General features: G+C 37.8%; 1 protein-coding gene across 2 annotated transcripts in view; it reads right to left on the bottom strand.

Moving 5' to 3' along the window:
* Nucleotides 1-20,317, bottom strand: part of sestd1 (SEC14 and spectrin domains 1) — a 54,362-nt gene that overhangs the window by 8,298 nt on the left and 25,747 nt on the right. For both annotated transcript variants that reach the window (XM_065252217.1, XM_065252218.2), the window contains exons 7-12: nt 15,969-16,082; nt 14,770-14,864; nt 11,260-11,315; nt 10,440-10,660; nt 6,996-7,118; nt 1,199-1,393 (exon numbers count right to left, since the gene is read on the bottom strand). In XM_065252217.1, the coding sequence (XP_065108289.1) occupies nt 1,199-1,393; nt 6,996-7,118; nt 10,440-10,660; nt 11,260-11,315; nt 14,770-14,864; nt 15,969-16,082 (804 nt within the window). The remainder of the gene's footprint in view (nt 1-1,198; nt 1,394-6,995; nt 7,119-10,439; nt 10,661-11,259; nt 11,316-14,769; nt 14,865-15,968; nt 16,083-20,317) is intronic.

The raw sequence follows: 20,317 nt of genomic DNA, 5'->3' as shown, positions 1-20,317 counted from the left end.
AAAGTAGTGCTTTTGGTTAGTAGCCTTATTTTTTTTAGGTTTAATTACACAGAAATCATGATAAATTAATGTATTTCATAAAATGTCATAAAACTGGGGCCCCCCTGGCACCATCTCGCGGCCCCCAGTTTGAAAACCACTGGTCTAGGGTAACACAAGATTTTTTGGTTGTTGCGCTGACACCTAGTGGTGTAGATGCACCATGACGCAAGAGCCACTATCCTATTATGGAAACCACTGCATTTAGGTCTAATTTCAATTCTATTTTATACTACTACGCCTACCCTCAACCCTAAGAAAAGGGGAAGGGTTAAAAATATAATATTCCACTAAGAAATGGGACACCACTACTACGCTGTCATATGACATCGTACGTCCCACGTCAAAGTAGATGCAATGGTATTGCAGCCTTCACCTGCAGTCATATAAGTTTAGTTACAACCTAAAAAGTGTCCCTGGAAGCCCAAAAGTAGCACACCCCTCTGTTAGCGATTCAGATGCTTTTCTCCTCAGTCTATTCATGTTCTGGTTTTCCGCGGTCTGTTCACAATCGCTGTAGTTGACTGGCAATCTAAAGGCACTGGTGTGCCGCCTCCAGAGCAGGGGCAGACCGGGGGAACCAAGATGCGATAAGACGGGGGAACAGGGACGTGATCGCGCTCCGGAGGTCACAGTTGTACATTTGTTCACATGTACTATTGTGCAATTAGATATGTTAGCAAACTTTAGCGATTTCTTTAAAAAAAATACCCGTAAATATGAACACAAGATTGAATGTAAACAAATGATTATTTATCATTAAAAAGTTTATTAATGTGAAAAAAAGATGAATTTATATTTGCATATTCAGCCATGTGGGAATTTTTTTACACCCTTTGTTTGAGGTGGGGTCCTGAAAAATCTTCGTTTGAAGGGCTTTTTGACCCTTTCCCTACCCCTCCAACTAAAAGAGAATTTGGACATCCCTAGCCCTTCATGTGAACATGCTAAATGGGGTAGGGGAAAGTGTACAGGTACAGTAAGGGGTAGAAATGGAATTGGGCCTAATTTATCCAATAAAAGTATTTGGCTAGTTACGTAGTCAATATGTCTGCTCTTTTGCAGCATGAAATAAACAGCTTTTATATGTGTAAAGGTATGACTTTAATATGTACAACTTAAGGGCCTAGTTTTATCACATCAGATCGTATATGCTTACATCCTGTGCCGTCAGATGAAACTCGTGTGCAGACTGCAAGACGTTCTGTCTGAACTCTAACTGGCTGGCCTGTCGGTAACAGACATCACTGAGCTGCTGTTGAAGAGCCTTGAGCTCCATCAGGTCCTCTTCATCTCCTGCGCTCAGGAGCGCTGCGATCTGCTGGTTGAGCTCCACGTAGACAGCAAACCACTCCTGTAGCAATAAGCATGATATGTTTTTTTAATGCACACATAAATAAACCAACAGGTTCAGAACATGGCACATCAATCAAGCCGGTTACTACTACACTTCTACAGTTTTACACTTTGGTTTTGAGCTAGGTCAATGGTTGAGCGGGGAAAAAAATACAAAACTTTCAAAAGCATCAACAGAATAAAACAAGCTGGTTAATGTTAACCAAAGTTTTTGCACATTTTTGACTGGCAGTCAAAAACATGGGTGAAAGAGACGTATACAATTGTACTAAAGAAAGTCCTTAAAAGTAAAACACCACCTTTTTCAATATTTTACAATGTTCTTGTTCTAACTTAGACAAATTAATACATACCTATCTTTTTTCAATGCGTGCACTTAATCTTTGTTCAGCGCATCATAAATGTGTTAGCATTTAGCCTAGCCCCAATCACTTCTTAGGATTCAAACAGGGATGAATTTAGAAGCCACCAAACACTATTTTTTTATCAGTTTACAAAAAATCTCCACGTTTTATTTTGTGCCACCATACTTACTCGTGTAACTACTCATGTAAGAGTCTTTAAATAGGGAAAACATGGAAGTGTTTGGTGGCTTCTTAATTCATCCCTGTTTGGATCCTAAGGAATGAATGGGGCTAGGCTAAATGCTAACACATTCACAGTGCGCTGAACAAAGATTAAGTGCACGCATTGACAAAAGATAGGTATGTTTTAGTTAGTCTAAGTTGAGCTAAGAACATAGTAAAATATTGAAAAACGGTGGTGTTTTCCTTTAAAGGGATATTTGACCCAAAAAGCACACAGTTGAGGGTACCCAATGGGTACTTATCAATTGTTTGAAAAAAACTTTAAGAAGAGTAAGGTTAAGAACAAGATGAGGGTAAGTAAATGAAATAATTTCATTTTTGGGTGAACTATCCCTTTAAGCTGTATCTAGGGAGCTGAATAACATATAAATATAGGGGTGGTCTCAACTAGATGTCTTCCCGGGTCCAAAGAAATGTGCCCAACACAAAATTACGCAAATCACCTTTTACCCGAACCCAAGGTGCATAAATATTTTTTTTAAAGAAAGACCGACCAGAGACAAACCAGAGAAAATAAGACCAGAGTCCGACCCAACGGCAATTTTTTTAACTTGACTAGACTCAAATGTAAACGGCACCGACGTGTGTGCAGTCTGCAGCCCCGCATGCACCAGTCAGATAGAAAGAAATCCCTATGGCCCGCATCCAATTTGGCCTGCTGCTCCATTTATTTTCATTTGTTATCTGACGTCGACATAAAGCTAACCGCTACAGAAAGCATTCAAAATTGATTGACAGGTCTGGCTCAATGAAAATTAACCTACCACCAGCCACACAATGTCGCAAGAACTCTTGGCAAATAGAGGAGGGGAAGGATTTTATGCACACATACAAGATAATCTGGGTCACCTCAGGTCTGTTCGGCAACAACACATTCATTTTATACCAGATGGTGCTAATATTATACCCGACCCGTGTCCGAGGCACATGTGAAACGTTTAGACCCCAACCTTAGGCTGATTAAATAATCGTCTCATCGCGATTGTTTGACCTCATCGCAATGATTGCTCATCTCTTTAAAAAACACAAGGGGGAGCTGCAGCATGTGTATAAATGAGACTGTATCAGATTGGGCTCCTTAACTGACAGTGTAACACAAATTTTCAGTTTTTGAAAGATATGTTCATTAAATACTTACTTTTAAAAATGTGTTATGTGTAATAATATTAACTGCCAGAAGATTTAATGAAAATAATCACAATAATGTGTGAAAATATTTGATGAACAAAATTTTTTTTAGGAGATTAAAATGTCAAAACAATAAAACAGACGATTAATCGTCATAGTCATCAAAGCCCTAAACAGGCAATTCATCGTCATAGTCGTCAAAGCCCTAAACAGGCAATTCATCGTCATAACGGCCACAATTTTTTAGTCAATTAACCGTTAGCCAAATTTCATAATCGTGACAGCCCTACCCCAACCCGATCGGGTCTCAGATCTGAAATCCGAGGTCTGACCTAAGACATCTAGTCTAGCATTTCACAAGCAAGTGCATAGCAATGGCCTGACATCTAGCCAGAACACCCTTGCATTGTGTCATTGTGTTGGTCATAATTGCACAGGAAAACACCAGTCAAACAAAACATCCCTATTTACTGAATTTTAAAATAATTTTAGTGCCTAAAATAAGTAAAAATATATCTCTGACTAAAATAAACCTCTGACAAATCATCTTCCAAGAAAGCCCACAACTGTGGCAACCTTTCACACAATGACGAACACAAAACCACTCTATCATAACAACCTACAGTCTGAAGCACCTCTATAATTGGCTCTATTCCTGACTCCTGATTGAATGCGACAAAGACATCACTGTGTAACAAAGCAGGAAACCACTGAATTACATTTCTAAGCCACACACCACTGCAAAGCCTTGTGTAACTAAACATCACAATTTATCAAACCGACAACTCTAAAGCAATGCTTGTAATGGAGAGAGGCAGTTTACAATCTATAGGACACTTACAACCATTCACAAAGCCCTTCACCTTATGGGTTGTTGTACACAACAAAGTTCTGTATTCCTCAAATCGAGGCACATCTCTCAGGTCTTTTGCATTTGCTTAATTAAATATAGAGATGTTTTACTCTACAAGCTACCAAATACAGTACTGTGCAGAAGTCTTAAAGGAATATTCCATTTTCTTAAAAGAAAAATCCAGATAATTAACTGACCACAATGTCATCCAAAATGTTGATGTCTTTCTTTGTTCAGTCGAGATGAAATTATGTTTTTTGAGGAAAACATTGCAGGATTTTTCTCATTTTAATGGACTTTAATAGACACCAACAATTAACACTTAATTCAACACTTAACAGTTTTTTTCAACGGAGTTTCAAAGGACTGTAAATGATCCCAAACGAGGCATGAGGGTCTTATCTAGCAAAACAATTGTCATTTTTGACAAGAAAAATAACAAATATACACTTTTAAAGCACAACTTTTCGATTAGGTCCGGTCCAGCGTGACCTAACGTAAATGCGTAGTGACGTAGGGAGGTCACGTGTTACATATATAAAACGCACATTTGCGGACCATTGTAAACAGTAAACTGACACAAAGACATTAATTAGTATCAGTTGACATTCAACAACGTAGGAACGGTCCTCTTTCACCACATTTGTAAACACTGGGGCGGAGTTTCACGTTCGTCCTCTGTGAACTCTTGACGTCATGACGTATTGCGTCGGGTCACGCTAGTGCGTGACGACCGGATCTAAACGAGAAGTTGTGGTTTAAAAGTGTATATTTGTTATTTTTATTGTCAAAAATGACAATCGTTTTGCTAGATAAGACCCTTATGCCTCGTTTGGGATCGAGTCCTTTGAAACTCCGTTGAAAAAACTGTTAAGTGTTGAGTTAAGTGTTAAGTGGTGGTGTCCATTAAAGTCCATTAAAATGAGAAAAATCCTGCAATGTTTTCCTCAAAAAACAATTTCTTCTCGACTGAACAAAGAAAGACATCAACATTTTGGATGACATGGTGGTGAGTAAATTATCTGGATTTTTCTTTTAAGAAAATGGAATATTCCTTTAAGCCACCATGCTACAATTACATGTGTTGTTTTTGCAATTGTATAGTGATCATATATAACTATTTCTCAGTCTCTTTATTAGAATACAACCAGGAAATACATGAAATGTGTATGTAGTCAAAACATTATAAAAGTATAAGCTGAAGTGTCAAGTTTTTAGGGTAAACCCCCCATTCACTTAAGCAACACAGCAGGCAGCTGCAGGATCTCTTAAACTTAAATGAAATGAAATCCTTATTTCTAATTCTAATCAAATGACTTCAGGACTTCAGTCTCCTCAAAAAGCTCAAGATGTGTTTCGTGCCAAGAAAGGTTACACAAAATTCTAACCGATGCCTGAAGAAGACATTTAGTTCCGAATTGTTTTGTTTTTAATTTTGTGTACATATTTTCAGATTGTACAGTACTGTACAAGCACAACCAATGTCCACTGCATATACAGATTGATATTTTAAATAGAGATGCACCGATATATCAGCCAATAATTGGTACTGGACGATAAAAGCTATGTTTCCCGATAGTTTAAAAACAGCCAAAGTCATGGCTGATATATCCAGTCAATCAAAAGAGAACAGGAAAATGCAATATAAATGTAAAGAAACATCTCCAGTTTAATTTTCAACATTAATTGTCATTATATGAATGAATAACATTAACCAAATTCTGGAAGTTACATTTTCTGAACGCAAATATCGAAAGTGTTGTGCCTGAACGAGTTAATTGAACGAAAGTTCATGAGTACACGCCCCATAAAACAGAATAAATGCCGGAAATATAAACAGCTGGCTAGGTTTGCTGAATACCATAAAAGTTTGTAGATATCGTCATTAGTTCATGCTGTTGCTAACATTTTCTCGATAAGTTAAAGCGATGAGACCTTATTCCAGTTTGTTCATATGAAGTGCAACAAAAAGCCCATTGACTGGTGCCACAAAACCTTACCTTTAAGAGTCAACATGCACTAGTCTAAATGGAAATGAGGTTTTAGTGGGCTGACATAATAATTAGACTTTATAGCAATTTTGAGAAGTCTGGCTATGCAAGACTAAGCCGTTTATCATCTTACGGAGCCACAAACCATGAAGAAATACAGCGGGAGTAAGCACTTCAGACAAACCAAACGCACTACAGAAACCTCCTGAGACACAGCAAATGAGTCTGAAGGTGAACTCGGTTACTGTTTAATCATAGGAATATTATTAAGTCTATTAACATGACAAAGCTGTAATTCAATTACCCAGGAAGACATTTATAATACATTCTTCCCTATTCTCCTGATTGGTGACATTAATTTTCCAAAAGAAAAGCAAATGACTTCAGTAAAATATATCAATACTGCCCCCTATCAGCAAGACAAAGACTGCAATATATTGCATCAATAAGGTTGTATTTGTAAATACATTATCTAACATGAATTAACAATGAACAATATGGTTCATCAACATTTATTATCTCACTTTGTAAGTTCACTTGGCATTACTGTTCAACTTTTGATTTTAAAAATGTATTAAATGCTAAAATTAACATGAGTAATTGCTTTGAAGGTTTGTTCATTGTTAGTTCATGTTAGCTAATGCATTAACTAAATGTTAACAAATACAACAACCTTATTGTAAAGCATCACCGACATTACTAATAAAAGATAAACGTTTTTTTCTATGATCCAGAGTTTGCCATTTTAGCCTCTATAAACACACGGAAAGAGAACTGACAAACAAAAAAAGAAAATAAAGAAATAAAAAGAACAAGAAAAAAACATTTCTGAAAACCAAACCATATTACATTCTAAGAATTTTAAAATGCAATGAAATACTGCTTGCCATTGGGAGACAGCATAGCCACAGGAAACTAAAATATGACTGAAAAATCTAACATTTCTTCAGGGGAAAGAATATAAAATATCTATGATACAAAAGAGAAAAATTCAAGTCTCTGAGGTGGGATTTGGGTGTAGTTTCTCTGTGTTATACTCACACTGTGTTGACTTTCAATCTCTTCGTGTTTCTGCTGCAGGGCCTGCGAGGCGCGAATGGAGTCTCCAATACCCCACTGTGTACGGAGCTGATCTGTGCCAGGACCCTCCAACCAATTCACAACCTGATCACACACACAAAGAAACCTTTAATAACTCACACAATTCAACACTCGAGTCACTGAACTCTAATCAGAAATAAATCAACATGAACGGAGGAAAAATCCAATTAACTAATGAAAGAAATATGGAGAAGGGATTTTATATTAGATAGTTAATAAGCTAGATATTCACTTGTAAAAAATAAAAGACAGATGTACTGTAAGCAGCACGTCTTTAGTGTTAAGCAATCCTTTCGCTATACAAAAATGCCACGATGTGTATCGTAGCATGATGGGGATATTTATACGATATGCCGCTCTTTTAATTTTATTCTTGACCGGTCAACACGTGACGTTGCTCTGCGCCAGCATCACCTGTGCTTCACCACAGTCACACAGACATCGCTTGAATCACCTACAGCTTGATCTGAAGGTCAGCAACATGACTTCGGAAGAAACAAAAATTGATATAGAGGATACCCCTTCATCTTTTAAGTCCAACGTCTGACAGCATTCAGATTTTCCTGTCACTCGACGGGAATCTTAATAAGTCGCATGGATGCGTGCACGAACAAATACACAATCTTAACATGAATGTGTTACATGTGAATGTGAAAACATCTCTGTGTTATTTTGGAATAACACACTTTGTGTTGATTTAATGCTGCGTTCACACCAGCTGCGTTAAGGGCGTCAAGCGCGAGTGATTTCAATAGTTCGGCCAAAAATGATATTAAACCCATGATTTACTCACCCCCAAGCTGTCCGAGTGCATATGTCCATCGTTTTTCAGACAAACACATTTTCGGATATTTTAGAAAATGTTTTAGATCTTTCAATTGATTAAATGTAATGTTACGGGGTCCACGACCTTCAAGTCCAAAAAAAGTGCATCCATCCTTCACAAAATAAATCCAAACGGCTCCAGGATGATAAACACAGGTCTTCTGAGGGTAATCTGCGCGGTGTTGTTGTAGAAATATCCATATTTAAAACTTTATTAACGTAAATAACTACCTTCCAGTCGCGCCGCCATCTTAGTCGTGTCCGCATTCAGGATGAGAGCTTACGCAGCCTACGGAGGCTACTCTGCTGCTGCTCTGTGCCCCCGCCCTCCGAATTTGTCATACGTCACTAAGAAAAGTGCGTACACTACGCTAATACTCTCTGCTGAATACAGAGGAGTCTAAGATGACGGCGCTACCGGAAGGTATTTATTTTCATTTATAAAGTTTTAAATATGGATATTTCTACAACAACACCGCGCGGATTACCCCCAGAAGACCTTTGTTTATCATCCTGGAGCCGTAAGGAATTATTTTGTGAAGGATGGACGCACTTTTTTTGGACTTGAAGGTCGTGGACCCCGTAACTTTACATTTAATCAACTGAAACATCTAAAACATTTTCTAAAATATCCGAAAATGTGTTTGTCTGAAAAACGATGGACATATGCTACTCTGACAGCTTGGGGGAGAGTAAATCATGGGTTTAATATCATTTTTGGCCAAACTATCCCTTTAAGTCAATGTAAAGACGCGTTGAAGCGCGTCTGGAGGTCTCGCGGTGCAAATGAGGCGTTTAGCGGGAAGCGTAGTCGCGATTCTCCCTCATTCGCGCAAACTAGACGGAATCACGACTTGAGCTTTGCCGCAGGAAACGCGCAGGTTGAAAAATGTTAACTTTGGCAGAAAAACATGCCGCGTTAACCAATCAGGAGCTTGCTTTAGTAGTGATTACAGGAAGCGAGTGGAGTCGCAGAAGCCCGTGTGAATGTCTTGACTAGAATTTTTTACAATAAAAAGATTTGAAATGCATCAATACATGAGTGTATTGCCACAATTGAAGCAGTACCCAATATTTCTTCACAGTAATCTGACTCTGTGGGAATTTGGTAGATGGCCTTGTACAAACTTTCAACAAGACAGCATAACACAGTTTATGGGAGAATAAATTATGACGTGACACAAAGCCAGAATCCTCTCTGCAGTGTTCAAATGTTCGACGGTAGAGAGAAGATCAGAAAACTTCTATACTGTAGACAAAAAGTGCTGATTCACTAGATTTTTAAGGCACGGCGGCTGCCCAAATGGCTGCTTCTGGGTAAAAAATGCCTTCTCTCTGAAACCTCTGTGAAAATTATTCACAGATGAAATGTTAATACCCAAACACCCCACATCATCATGTGGTGGGACTGTGCAAGAAGATGCATCTTAAAAGGGAATGGCATAACCCATGTCCTTCAGTAAGGACAGAAAAGGTTTTGGTGGTACTGGATCAAATCAAAAAGGCACATAAAAGCCTTGAAACATCTAAAAGCACCAGAAGCAACCCAGGAATTGAAATAACTAAGCTTCAATTGACGATAGCCAAACCAACCCTCTGAGTTTATGTCTCTCACAATGAAACCTTTAATATGTATAACTTTTCAATTCTTCGGTGCAACATTTAGTTGGCCACATTTAAGCAACCCTATAATTTAATTCAGTTCAAATGATTTGTACAATGTGTTGGATCTTCTACTACGGCATGAATCAAACAGTGTGACTTAAATCCTATAAACAACTATTTTATGTAACATATACTTGTGTAATGGCGTTATAAATATAACAGTCCAACCGGGTTGTAGAGGCTTATAAATGCGCATGCAGACTAGGGGTGTGACGAGACACTTAATCCACGAGACGAGACGAAACACGAGATTGGGTTCACAAGAACGAGACGAGACGATATTTTTACACTTTTTAAGAAACCCTCAATGACAAAATAAATGAATAAGAAACTGAAATCACATTATTTTTAAATGTTTTAACTAATCAAGGACTGGCCCTAACAATTATTTTGCTAACTGATAATGAAGTAATTTGTTATTTTGGGGTAATAAAAATAGACCCAAGTGAGCAGTAGCATTTAAAATTACATAATAACGAAGATGCAATAATAATTGGTTCAAATAAAGTATTAAAACCAATTTAGATTAAACAACATTAACAAACACATTTGTGGCCTATAAATAAAAAGCATTATGTATGTATTACATCAAATGCCTGCAGGGGGCGATAGAGGACTCGTCTCACGGACGCTTGTCTTCACTTTCACTTTCAATTTAAATCACTATGATTTTAAATCGCAAATGTAAATTCCTATAATTGATAGTTTACATATGGCCATTTGTAAATCCCTACTGATCTGAGAAATGTTTAACATCAAAACAAAGTTTTTACTCCACCAAGAAAACTAAACAGATCCACAGTTTAGCATTATAGATATGGTGAATTTGTGAAAAGCACTATAAATCTAAATTGAATTTTTGAGAAGAACAATCGTTCGCTCTCAGTGCTGTACCTGCATGACCTTGGTCTGGATTTCCTCCAGCTGGGAGCGTTTGCTACGCTGTCTGCAAACTTCCTGGTACTTGGTGTACTGCTCCCTTAGAGAGTCCAGGAGCTTCATCACCTGAGGCTGAGCCAGCAGCTCATCATCCATGGGCGACCACGCCGTACCCCCTCCTCCCCCTTCTGAGCCATTAAAACGCCTCTGCTGAAGCTCCGAAAGCAACTCGTGTCCTGTGAGATCAGAGGAAGAGATAAACACTGAGGACAAAATTCACCAAGGTTGAGGCCATTTGAACAAAGTAAAAAGCAGTAATACGGTGTTAGATATAAGAGAAAGTGTTAAGCCGAGAAAGACTAAATGCAATGTGATGTCAAATCTCTAGCTTGTCAGGTACTTGCCAAAAAAATAATACAGTCAGAAAGATTGACTTAATGCATTCATACAGCAGTGCTGCATTAAATCAGCACAACCTCGGTCTTGGCATTGACATTATTTAGGGCTGGCTTATTTACAACTTGGAAATCTGAACTGTTGAATAGGAACAAAACGTTTCAAGACATTTGGGTAAGTAACAAGTATAGATATCAAATATATACACTTAAAAAACATTTTTTAGATGTTAAACTGCAAAGCCAGTTTTAACTCTGGACAGATTCATAGCTCAGCTGGAAAAACAGCTTCAGTGTTGACATCACATGTTGGATACAGCACAGCAGCCCAAATTCCCCCAAATCTGCTTTCATAACTAGTGAAATTAACCCTTTAAATATTTCAAAATGGGTTTTTTTCATATTCCATATAAATGTAGACAGCATGTATCAACACTCACCAGTCTGAAGGACTGTTTCAGGATCAAATGAAGGCAAAATGTTGCACTCTGAAGACCTATGAGTGCAAGAATATATGAATCATCACATCTGTACAGCAAAAATCATTTCAAGAATAATTCAACAAAGCCTTTGTTCAATCAAGACCAATGTATCCAGGACTTTGATAAATAAACAGAGGTTTATTAAAAGGGCACTTTACAATTTCTCTGCCACTTGCAGCACCAAAACTAAACTGCAATCTGTTACCCTTTTTCCTCCAAAAACTGCTGGAGTATGTGGTTGGTGCTCAGCCAGCGGATTTGCAAAGCTGCCTGATTGTTTCCAGTGACTTGAGATGCAAAAGCGACAACATTACAGTCTTTGTTTATCAGTCTCACGCTTTTCTTTAACCAACTTAGCTTAAAGGAGTAGTCCACTCTATAGATGGGGCCCATTGACTTACCATAGTATTTTTTTTCCTACTATAAAAAGTCAATGGACCCCATCTTTAACTCTTTCCCCGCCATTGACGAGATATCTCGTCAATTAAGAGAAAACGCTTCCCCACCAATGACGAGATTTTCCGTCTTTCCGCAATACCGCTATTATCCACCTTCCTCAACTTTTTAAAACCGGAAGTATTGCCCTATGGCAAGCTGCTGCATGTCCGTGTCTGTTTTAAAGATCGCTCTGAATGGGATCTCTATGAAAAGTCTGTCATAAAAATGGAATTATCTCTGCTTTTTGCTCAAAATGTGGTGTTTTTGCAAAAACCTACCCATATTCAAAAGCTGATTGCAAAAGAACCACTAAAGGTAGGATGAAACGTTTTTTTTTTTGTTTGAAAGCAGAGGGTCTGTTCTTTCATTTGGTATATTGTATGTTTATATATTTAAAGAAGAACATTTTCTGGAAGGCATTAAACTTTGGTGAAAATCATGAAAAACGCTGGCGCTGGCTGGCAACTTTTTTTTAAAATGCTGGCGGTGAAAGAGTTAAAGTGCATTTCCTTGGTTTTAATAAAATGATAAAAAATACTAAGTAGTTATTTAATAAAAATGTGACACTGGACCACAAAACTTTAGTAGCACTGATATATTGGTAGCAATAGCCAACAATACATTGTATGGGTCAAAATGATCAATATTTATTTTATGCCAAACATCATTATATTATATAAAGATCATGTTGCATAAAGATATTATGTAAATCTCCTACTGTAAATATATTAAACATGTATTTTTCATTAGTAATATGATTTGCTAAGGACTTCATTTGAATAACTTTAAAGGCTTTTTCTCAAATGTTGATTTTTTGCACCCCCAGATTCCAGATTTTCCAATAGTTGCATCTTGGTCAAATATTGGACCTAACAAACCATACATCAATGGTAAGCTTAGTCAACTTAATATAACTTTCTATAAATCTGAATAAAAAAAATACCATTATGACTGGTTTTGTGGTCCAGTGTCACAAATTAGTAATAAGTAATTACAAAGTAATTAACTGTACTTTCAGAACGTGGGAAAACCAAGTGGCTTAGGTGTGCAGAACAAAAAGACATAATTCACGATCAACTGAATGTGCTGCGTGTCATGTGCTGGCCTAAAACCACTTTTTTTGGTGGAAACACGGGAAACGATTCCAGAGTGGGAAGGGAAACATTTGTTTCAGCAGCCCAGCCTGGTACAACTACATTGGCTCAGGATAGCGTCTAGAAAAGGCTTCCTAAATACATCTAAATAATAGCCTGGGTTTCCCCATGCTGCCTTGCGCGCAAATTTATTCACGTTGCAAGTCTAGCATGGAAACTATAGATCAATTTGTCCCCTGAAATAGGGAACCAATCACAGAACTGGGAGGGGGCAGCAAGATGATGACGACGTCTATGCGACACACCGAAGCAGTTTTGTTTATCTAACACGGACGGCACCAGACGCGAATGCAGCCTTAGATAGTGTTCGAAGTAGTTTTGAACGCAAGTTTATTTAAAAATAAAAAAGAGAAACTTTTAGCGTTAAACAATTTCATATATGGATATTTGGATATGGAAAGACATGATAGTCACTGAGTTTTATAGGACTGCTTGGCATCGTTGTTGACGAAGTACAATTAACTTATAAATGGTAAGTGGTATTTATTAATATAAAATTGTCAATATGCCTGTAGCCTACCTACTGTGGTTGTCACAGTGACACTAAGTTGTGTTGCTTTTCAATATCAATATACAGCTACCGGTTTAGTTGCATAGCTTTAATCTGTGCACACGTAGCTGATAAAAGTTGTTGACGCTTGAATTTATGTCGCTCTTCATACGTCATCTGGTATAATTGAAACGATTGGCTATGAGCAACGTACAGATGCATTTGATAGACATTCGTAACGCCCATAGACCGCTCTGGGCATTCGTAAACCACACCTCAAATACGAGAAAATGAGCATGTGGTTCCCAGACCACGTCTCATTCTTTATGAAACAGCCTGGCTAACACCAGACCAATCTAAATATTGAGTTTTTTAAAAGTATGTTTAGAAAAAAAGAAAATTCTGTCATCATTTACTCACCCTCATGTTTTTACAAACCTGTATGAATTTCTTTGTTCTGCTGAACACAAAGCAAGATATTTTGAGTAATATTTTGAGTGTGTAAACAAGCACCATTGACTTCCATAATAGTATTTTTTCTAACAAGTCTATACTGCTTCTGATTTTACTGCTTCATTAAAAATATCTTCCTTATTTGTTTTATATACAGGTTTGTTACAACATGAGGGCGAGTAAATGATGACAGAATTTTCATTTTTGGGTGAAATATCCCTTTAAAAAAAAAGAAGAGGTTTCACACTAGTTTCACTGGTAGAGTAAAAGATAATGAGTCAGAAATGTAAAATAATTTTTCGTATTATGAAATACATTTTTGTCTTATTTATTATGGTGTAATTTAAAGAAATAACAACAACACAAGAATTAATTTTGAGAATATTTAACTCATTCCCCGACATTGATGAGTTATCTCGTCAATTAACCCATTTGCACCTGATCAGGCACAAATGGATTAAGAGAAAACATTTGCATGAAAAAATCCATGTTTCTGATGAGTTTTTAATGGTTTATCGGTAATAACCAATTTATTAAAAAAACTAAAGCAAAAATATTTATTAATTTTACTTTTTAATCATTATGAATCTGATCTCTAACAAAATTCCTTCACAAAAATGAAATTATTTCATCTTTTTGCTAAAGAAAAAATTTGAAAAAAAAACATATTTAAGAGTTTATAGGCAGAAAAAAATATAGATAAGATGAAACGGTTTTACCCGTTTTGTTTGTTTGTTTTTTGATTGAAAGCAGAAGGTCTGTTCTTTCATTTGATATAATGGTATGTTTATATATTTTTAAAAGAAAATTTTCCTGGAAAGTCTTTTTTTAATTTGTGTAAAAATCACAAAAAATACTGGCGGGCAAATTTTCAAAAAAAGGCTGGTGGGGTATGAGTTAATAAAAACCTGGAGATAATGAGCCATAAAATACCTCTCTTTATCTGCCTGACATCCCTTCTCATTCTCATTGATGACAGTAAGTTCATCCAACAGTGACGTGGACTCCTTTGTAAATTTTTCAAATACCTAAACATGAAAAAATGGCAAGAAAACTGCATTTATAAAAGCATCATTGCAACTAGGAGCTAGAGCGAAAACAATTTTATCTTGATGTTTATATATTTCATATCGTCGCTGTCCGATGAAAACCACGTATGTCCATTTTGCCGATTTTTTGATTTTTTCGACGGATTAAAAGTCCAGGTACATTTCCGTATACAGTATGCTTCACATATCTAAATGGCCAATGAAAAGTTGTGAAACCATGTCATCTGATTTTCACGATATCCATTTAGTGTCAAAGCTGTCAATTACGCCGCGTATCTCCCACCCTGTGGAAGCATCTTCCCAGTCTCGTGAAGTTTCATCGAAGCTCAGCGCTGGATAGCCGCATAAACATAGCCTGGTGAGACAATGACTTTCCTTCATCGAGGTAAACGTTTCCCCCGACGCCAGACGTACGTCTAGGAGTGACACAATTACGATAGGACTGTGCAAACAAAGTATCTGTCTAGCATTACCATGTCAGTGTATTGATTCATTGTCCCTTCATAGTTTGCAAGAGACATTTAATAAATTTATAATTAATATTAAATAAACTAAGCGTATTTAATAAACTAAGACGTAGGCCATTTAATAAACTGAGCGTATTCATCTGTCAATATGAAACGCGATTTGGCCATTCTAATTAATTATCGGAAGAACGCGTACGACCACCGTTACTATAAAATATGCATGTATTTAAACTTTAAATTTTGGTCAAATGTGGATTATATCATTACACTGGCAAGAATATGGTTAGATGTAAAGATGCCGTACCAAGTATGACAACGCTACAGTGTGTTTTTCACTTCCTGAAAAGTAACCATTTGGACATACGTGAGTTTCATCAGGCAGCGACGATATGCATCACAACATTTATGAATCTTTTATTTTGATCTTTGATGTTTTTAGTAAGAACCACCATCATTAGCAACAACCTGATTCAAAATGTTCAGCAGTAAAATAGTCAAAATCTAGATCTGACTCTTCACGGCATGTTTTCTGCTCTGATTTATATGAAAAATAATATTTCAGAATTTATAGCTACATAAAGTCCAGCTCAACCAATAAAGAGCCCCATAGTCTCACCAATCTTTTGTTGACCCAGTCCAAATGATCGTAAACCAGACTCCCACCGAACTCGTCTGTCAGCTGGCACGGCTCGATGTAGCGTGTGAGTTTATTGGCAGACACCAAAATCACCTGAAATGAAGGAAATAAACTCTTAGGTTTCACCAAACACCAGAAGAATTTCACATTAGTCTGAGGATCTGAATAAGAAAAGAAAGCACACAGACACACAAGCCTATTATTTTTGAAAACATACTTTGAATAAAGGGAAGGTTCGCATTAGACTAATGCTACCAATTAAACAACAATCTGCTTGTGTAATGTAGCATATCTGTGATCCGTTTGCCACAACAGAAATGTCACACAAGGTTAATAATCCATGAATAATTTATTTGATATTTGAAAGCATATAGTGCACGCTCTGCGGGTGAAGCCGCCCTTCTGCTGGGTCAATATCACAAACCCCTACTTAATGTCAGTCACACTCATTACCCACAAAGCTTTATAAAGGAAAACGATGAGATGACTGCAGGGTTTTACACAGAGTTAGCCAGAATAAGCTTTATAAAGCATTAAAGAAATGACGAAATTGAATAATGATACCACTAATAATAAAAACATCCATCTCAAATGACAGTTTCCTGGAAGTAAAACCGGTCATGCAAAATCTTGAAACCTATCATCTCATGCCTCAGATCTTCTTGATCCAAAAGGTGATCCGAAGTGTAAAAGCCACCTTGAACCATAAAAAAATGACATCGTGATGATAAAACGTGCAGTCACAGGTGTGTTTTCTGTATTATACAACATCTGGTGCTATGTCTATTGACACTTGAAGTCTCAATAACAATAATCAGGTCACTTCCTGCAAAATGCCATCAAGACTCTTCCTATCTGCACTTCGGTGTGTTGACAGGAAGAGAGACAGCACAGCTGCTTTAACAAATGTGTTCAGCTGAGTCAACACACGGGGCCGAGGGACCAGACTCTGGTGCAAACAAACCCGGCCCACATTCCAGCCAGAGACAGCGAAGAGGAAAGCAGGAAAAATATTTTGCATTCATAATGTCTGGCATACATTACTCACCGGATGAGAGGCGTGCTTGCCTCTTCCTTGTGTCTGCATGCTCAGTTACTGTCAATGATGAACCACAATGAATTTCATGTTTCACTAAAATCTCTCCGTGTCGTTTATGAGCAGTGACATTTTTGTGGCAGATCCTAAATTTAGTCTGAGCTCAAATGCTTTTGAACTAGATTTTTTTTCTTTTGAGAAATGACTGAACGATGACTTATCTGTTCAGGGTTCCCACACCTTTCCCACACTTTCAAGGACTTTCCAGGTCCAAAAATCTCAAATTCAAGAACTTAATGTGGGGACACATTTCAAGTGAGAGCAAGGTTACATTGTGTTACCTTTTAAGATACACTGTTACAGTTCCCTTTCGAGGGAACTCGCGCTGCGTCACCGCGGTGACACTTTGGGGACACCTCCAGGGGTAAGTGCGTCTGAATGTGTATATCAAATTCAACCAATGGTGAGGCTTAACGACAAAGACAGGGTGACGTGGGAGCCAGGAAGTATATCGCTATCTGAAATATTGCCAAAGACGGCGTTACAAGGACACAGGAATTATGGCAAGGGAGACGCAGCGTCTCGTTCCCTTCTCAGGGAACAACAGTTACATATGTAACCCGAGACGTTTTCATGTGTCAAACACAACTATGCAAAAAAGCATTTTGGTATGAATCAACATTCGCATACAGAAGATATAAGCATTTAAAGCAAAGAGTTTAGCACGTGTGCTTAAAAAGTCTAACATTTTAATGATATTATCCTACACTACACAAGAATTAATATGAAATTTTTTTCTGGAAAACTTCTGAAAAAATAGATTCAAGCACTTTCAATGACCTGTATCTATGTATGTACATTTTCAAAAACTTCCGAGGGGCTTGATTTTTTCCTCTCAGATTCACAAACTTTCAAGGATTTCAAGGACCCATGGGAACTCTGTCTGTTATGTCATGTTACCGTTAAATATTTTGAAATGTTTTGTCACGAGTGACAGGTAAATTTCCGCAAGATGGCAATGGCAGGCTCCGCCTACTTTGGGTCTTTAAAAAAAATACACAAACCTACAGGTGACATCACAGACACTACGTCTATATTTTTCATAGTCTATGTGTAAAAGAACACTATCTGTCCCATACCAACACAAAAGACACAACAAAAACAAGACACAAAAAACATGCTGTGTGCATTGTGTGCTGCACAGAAAAAAAACATCAAGGCATGAAAAAATTTGATGGTAAGAAAACAATGGCAGAATTGTATTATGGGGTTATCTATACCTTTTAAAGCCATCTGCTCACCAAACTATAAACAGGATTTCATCAAAGTATTGCATTTTCAAATTGTCCTTATGAACCATGACCCTGAACACAATCCGTTTGTTGCTTGGACGAGTGCCACCCAACACATTTGCAATGTTAGCTGGAGGACATCTCCTAAAACTCACTCATAAATGCCGTCACAATTTACAAAAGCTTCTGCACTGACAAAAGTATTTACATTTAAAGCTACATACAGTGCATTCAAGCAATACATTTATTATTAGTATGAATGTCCACTCACTACTGCCAACTAAAAGCTCTACCAAATGAGCAAAATACCAAATATGTCACCCTGTCCCTCTCACCAAGTCTCATTTCCACCCCTTACCCAATTCAATTTAATAACACCAAATACTTTTCTCCCAATATTTACTATATAACTGCTACAATGTGGAATGACCACCTCTGTTGATCATCTCAAAACTGCTTAATTGGTCTGGTAAACATATACTTGTCAATCACAATTAATTAGTCTCTTTGCTCCAATGAAGCGCGAATTTCAATTTGAGCTTCGTCAGGGATCTACCATAGGGTCACCTTAAGGCCTAGACAGGTAAAATCAGCCCAGAAAATGTGCAGTGCTATAACAGATGGTCCCATGAGTGGCAAAGAAAGAGGGTCTACTCGTTTAATAAAACCCCTGGGTCTGTTCCTTCCCATATGCTCATATATGCCAAGCCAAGCACCTGTGATGTAAAGGACAGGAAGATTAATGCAAAGTGCACTTCAATGATCACCGGCACATACAAAAGCCTCATTCAAGTAGGTCACGAGTCTCTACTTCCCAATGCTGATACCCTGACCTCCATTCAGCCAAAACTGTGCCATCTGGTAGTTTCAGGCTGTAGAGGAGCCCACTGATCTGGATCACAACTGAAACCGTTTGGGTACAAACAACACAATGACTCCAACCAACACACACACAGAGGTTACTATTTAGGAAACAGTGGTCCGACTGTCCTTATGAAATCACGTCATTTTGTTCTTGGCTAGAACCATGTGACAGTTGCCAGGCAACATGCTCATTTGTGTGTCTGGGCGTAAACCAATAATGTCATGTCGTCTGATACCAGGTTATCCACACACTGTGCAGGTTTGCATATCGTAGCGTCCATCTACATCACCTACTTTAGTGTGTGTCGGACGGATGCTAACTCAACGTAGCTTGGCTTGCAAATTTCTCTTATTTCCTTCATGGCCCAAACAGTAGGAAAGAGTCTGTTCTGATTTATGAATTTATAAGAGCTGCATTAAGGCCAGAGAAGAGAAACTTTGCAGACATGTAATTTATTTGGTGTATTGTCACTTTTAAGGGCTCATTATAGTTCTGCGTAATTTACACGGCATTGCCTCGATGCCGGTTTTCATTCATACTTATGTGACATGATCCATGTGGACGTGCACTTACATATGCAGACCGCTAGTAGGCATTATCCACGCTTATTACACGGCTCTCTGGAATGCTTGATTCTGATTGGTCAGTTGAGACATTTGCAGGTTCGTTCTTTTCAAATAATAACCGCTCAAAAGTAATAACACATAGCCGGTACTACTTGTACGATTAAAATCGCTCCGCGCCAATAAAGATTACTGTTTGGCGCCATCTTGTGACAAACACTGGACAACCACAATTAAGATTTTAACATTTTGACATTAACTTAAACATGTACGGAAAAAACAAAACATTTAAACAGTGGATAGAAGAACGAACAACGACAAGACACAGGCCCTGTCCCAAATGGCGCACTTCATGTGGACTTTCGGTCTCGTGGCCTTAAATTGCGCATTCTCGCTTAGTCTACGAGTCCGTAGGGTGTCCCATCTGTCATTTTTACGCTTTGAAGTGTGCTCATCAGCGCCTCCTTTGCCCCCTTGATGCGGTCTTCAGCGAAGCCCGCACTGCAGCAGGCTTCGCGCACTTTGCCAACCCAGAAGTCCTTGCGAAAGGGCAATCAGACCAATCAGACAAC

This window comes from Paramisgurnus dabryanus, chromosome 15, assembly GCF_030506205.2.
Source record: "Paramisgurnus dabryanus chromosome 15, PD_genome_1.1, whole genome shotgun sequence".
NCBI lineage: Eukaryota > Metazoa > Chordata > Actinopteri > Cypriniformes > Cobitidae > Paramisgurnus > Paramisgurnus dabryanus.
Note: the sequence above shows the minus strand (reverse complement) of the source record. Positions and strands in the feature narration are given on the sequence as shown.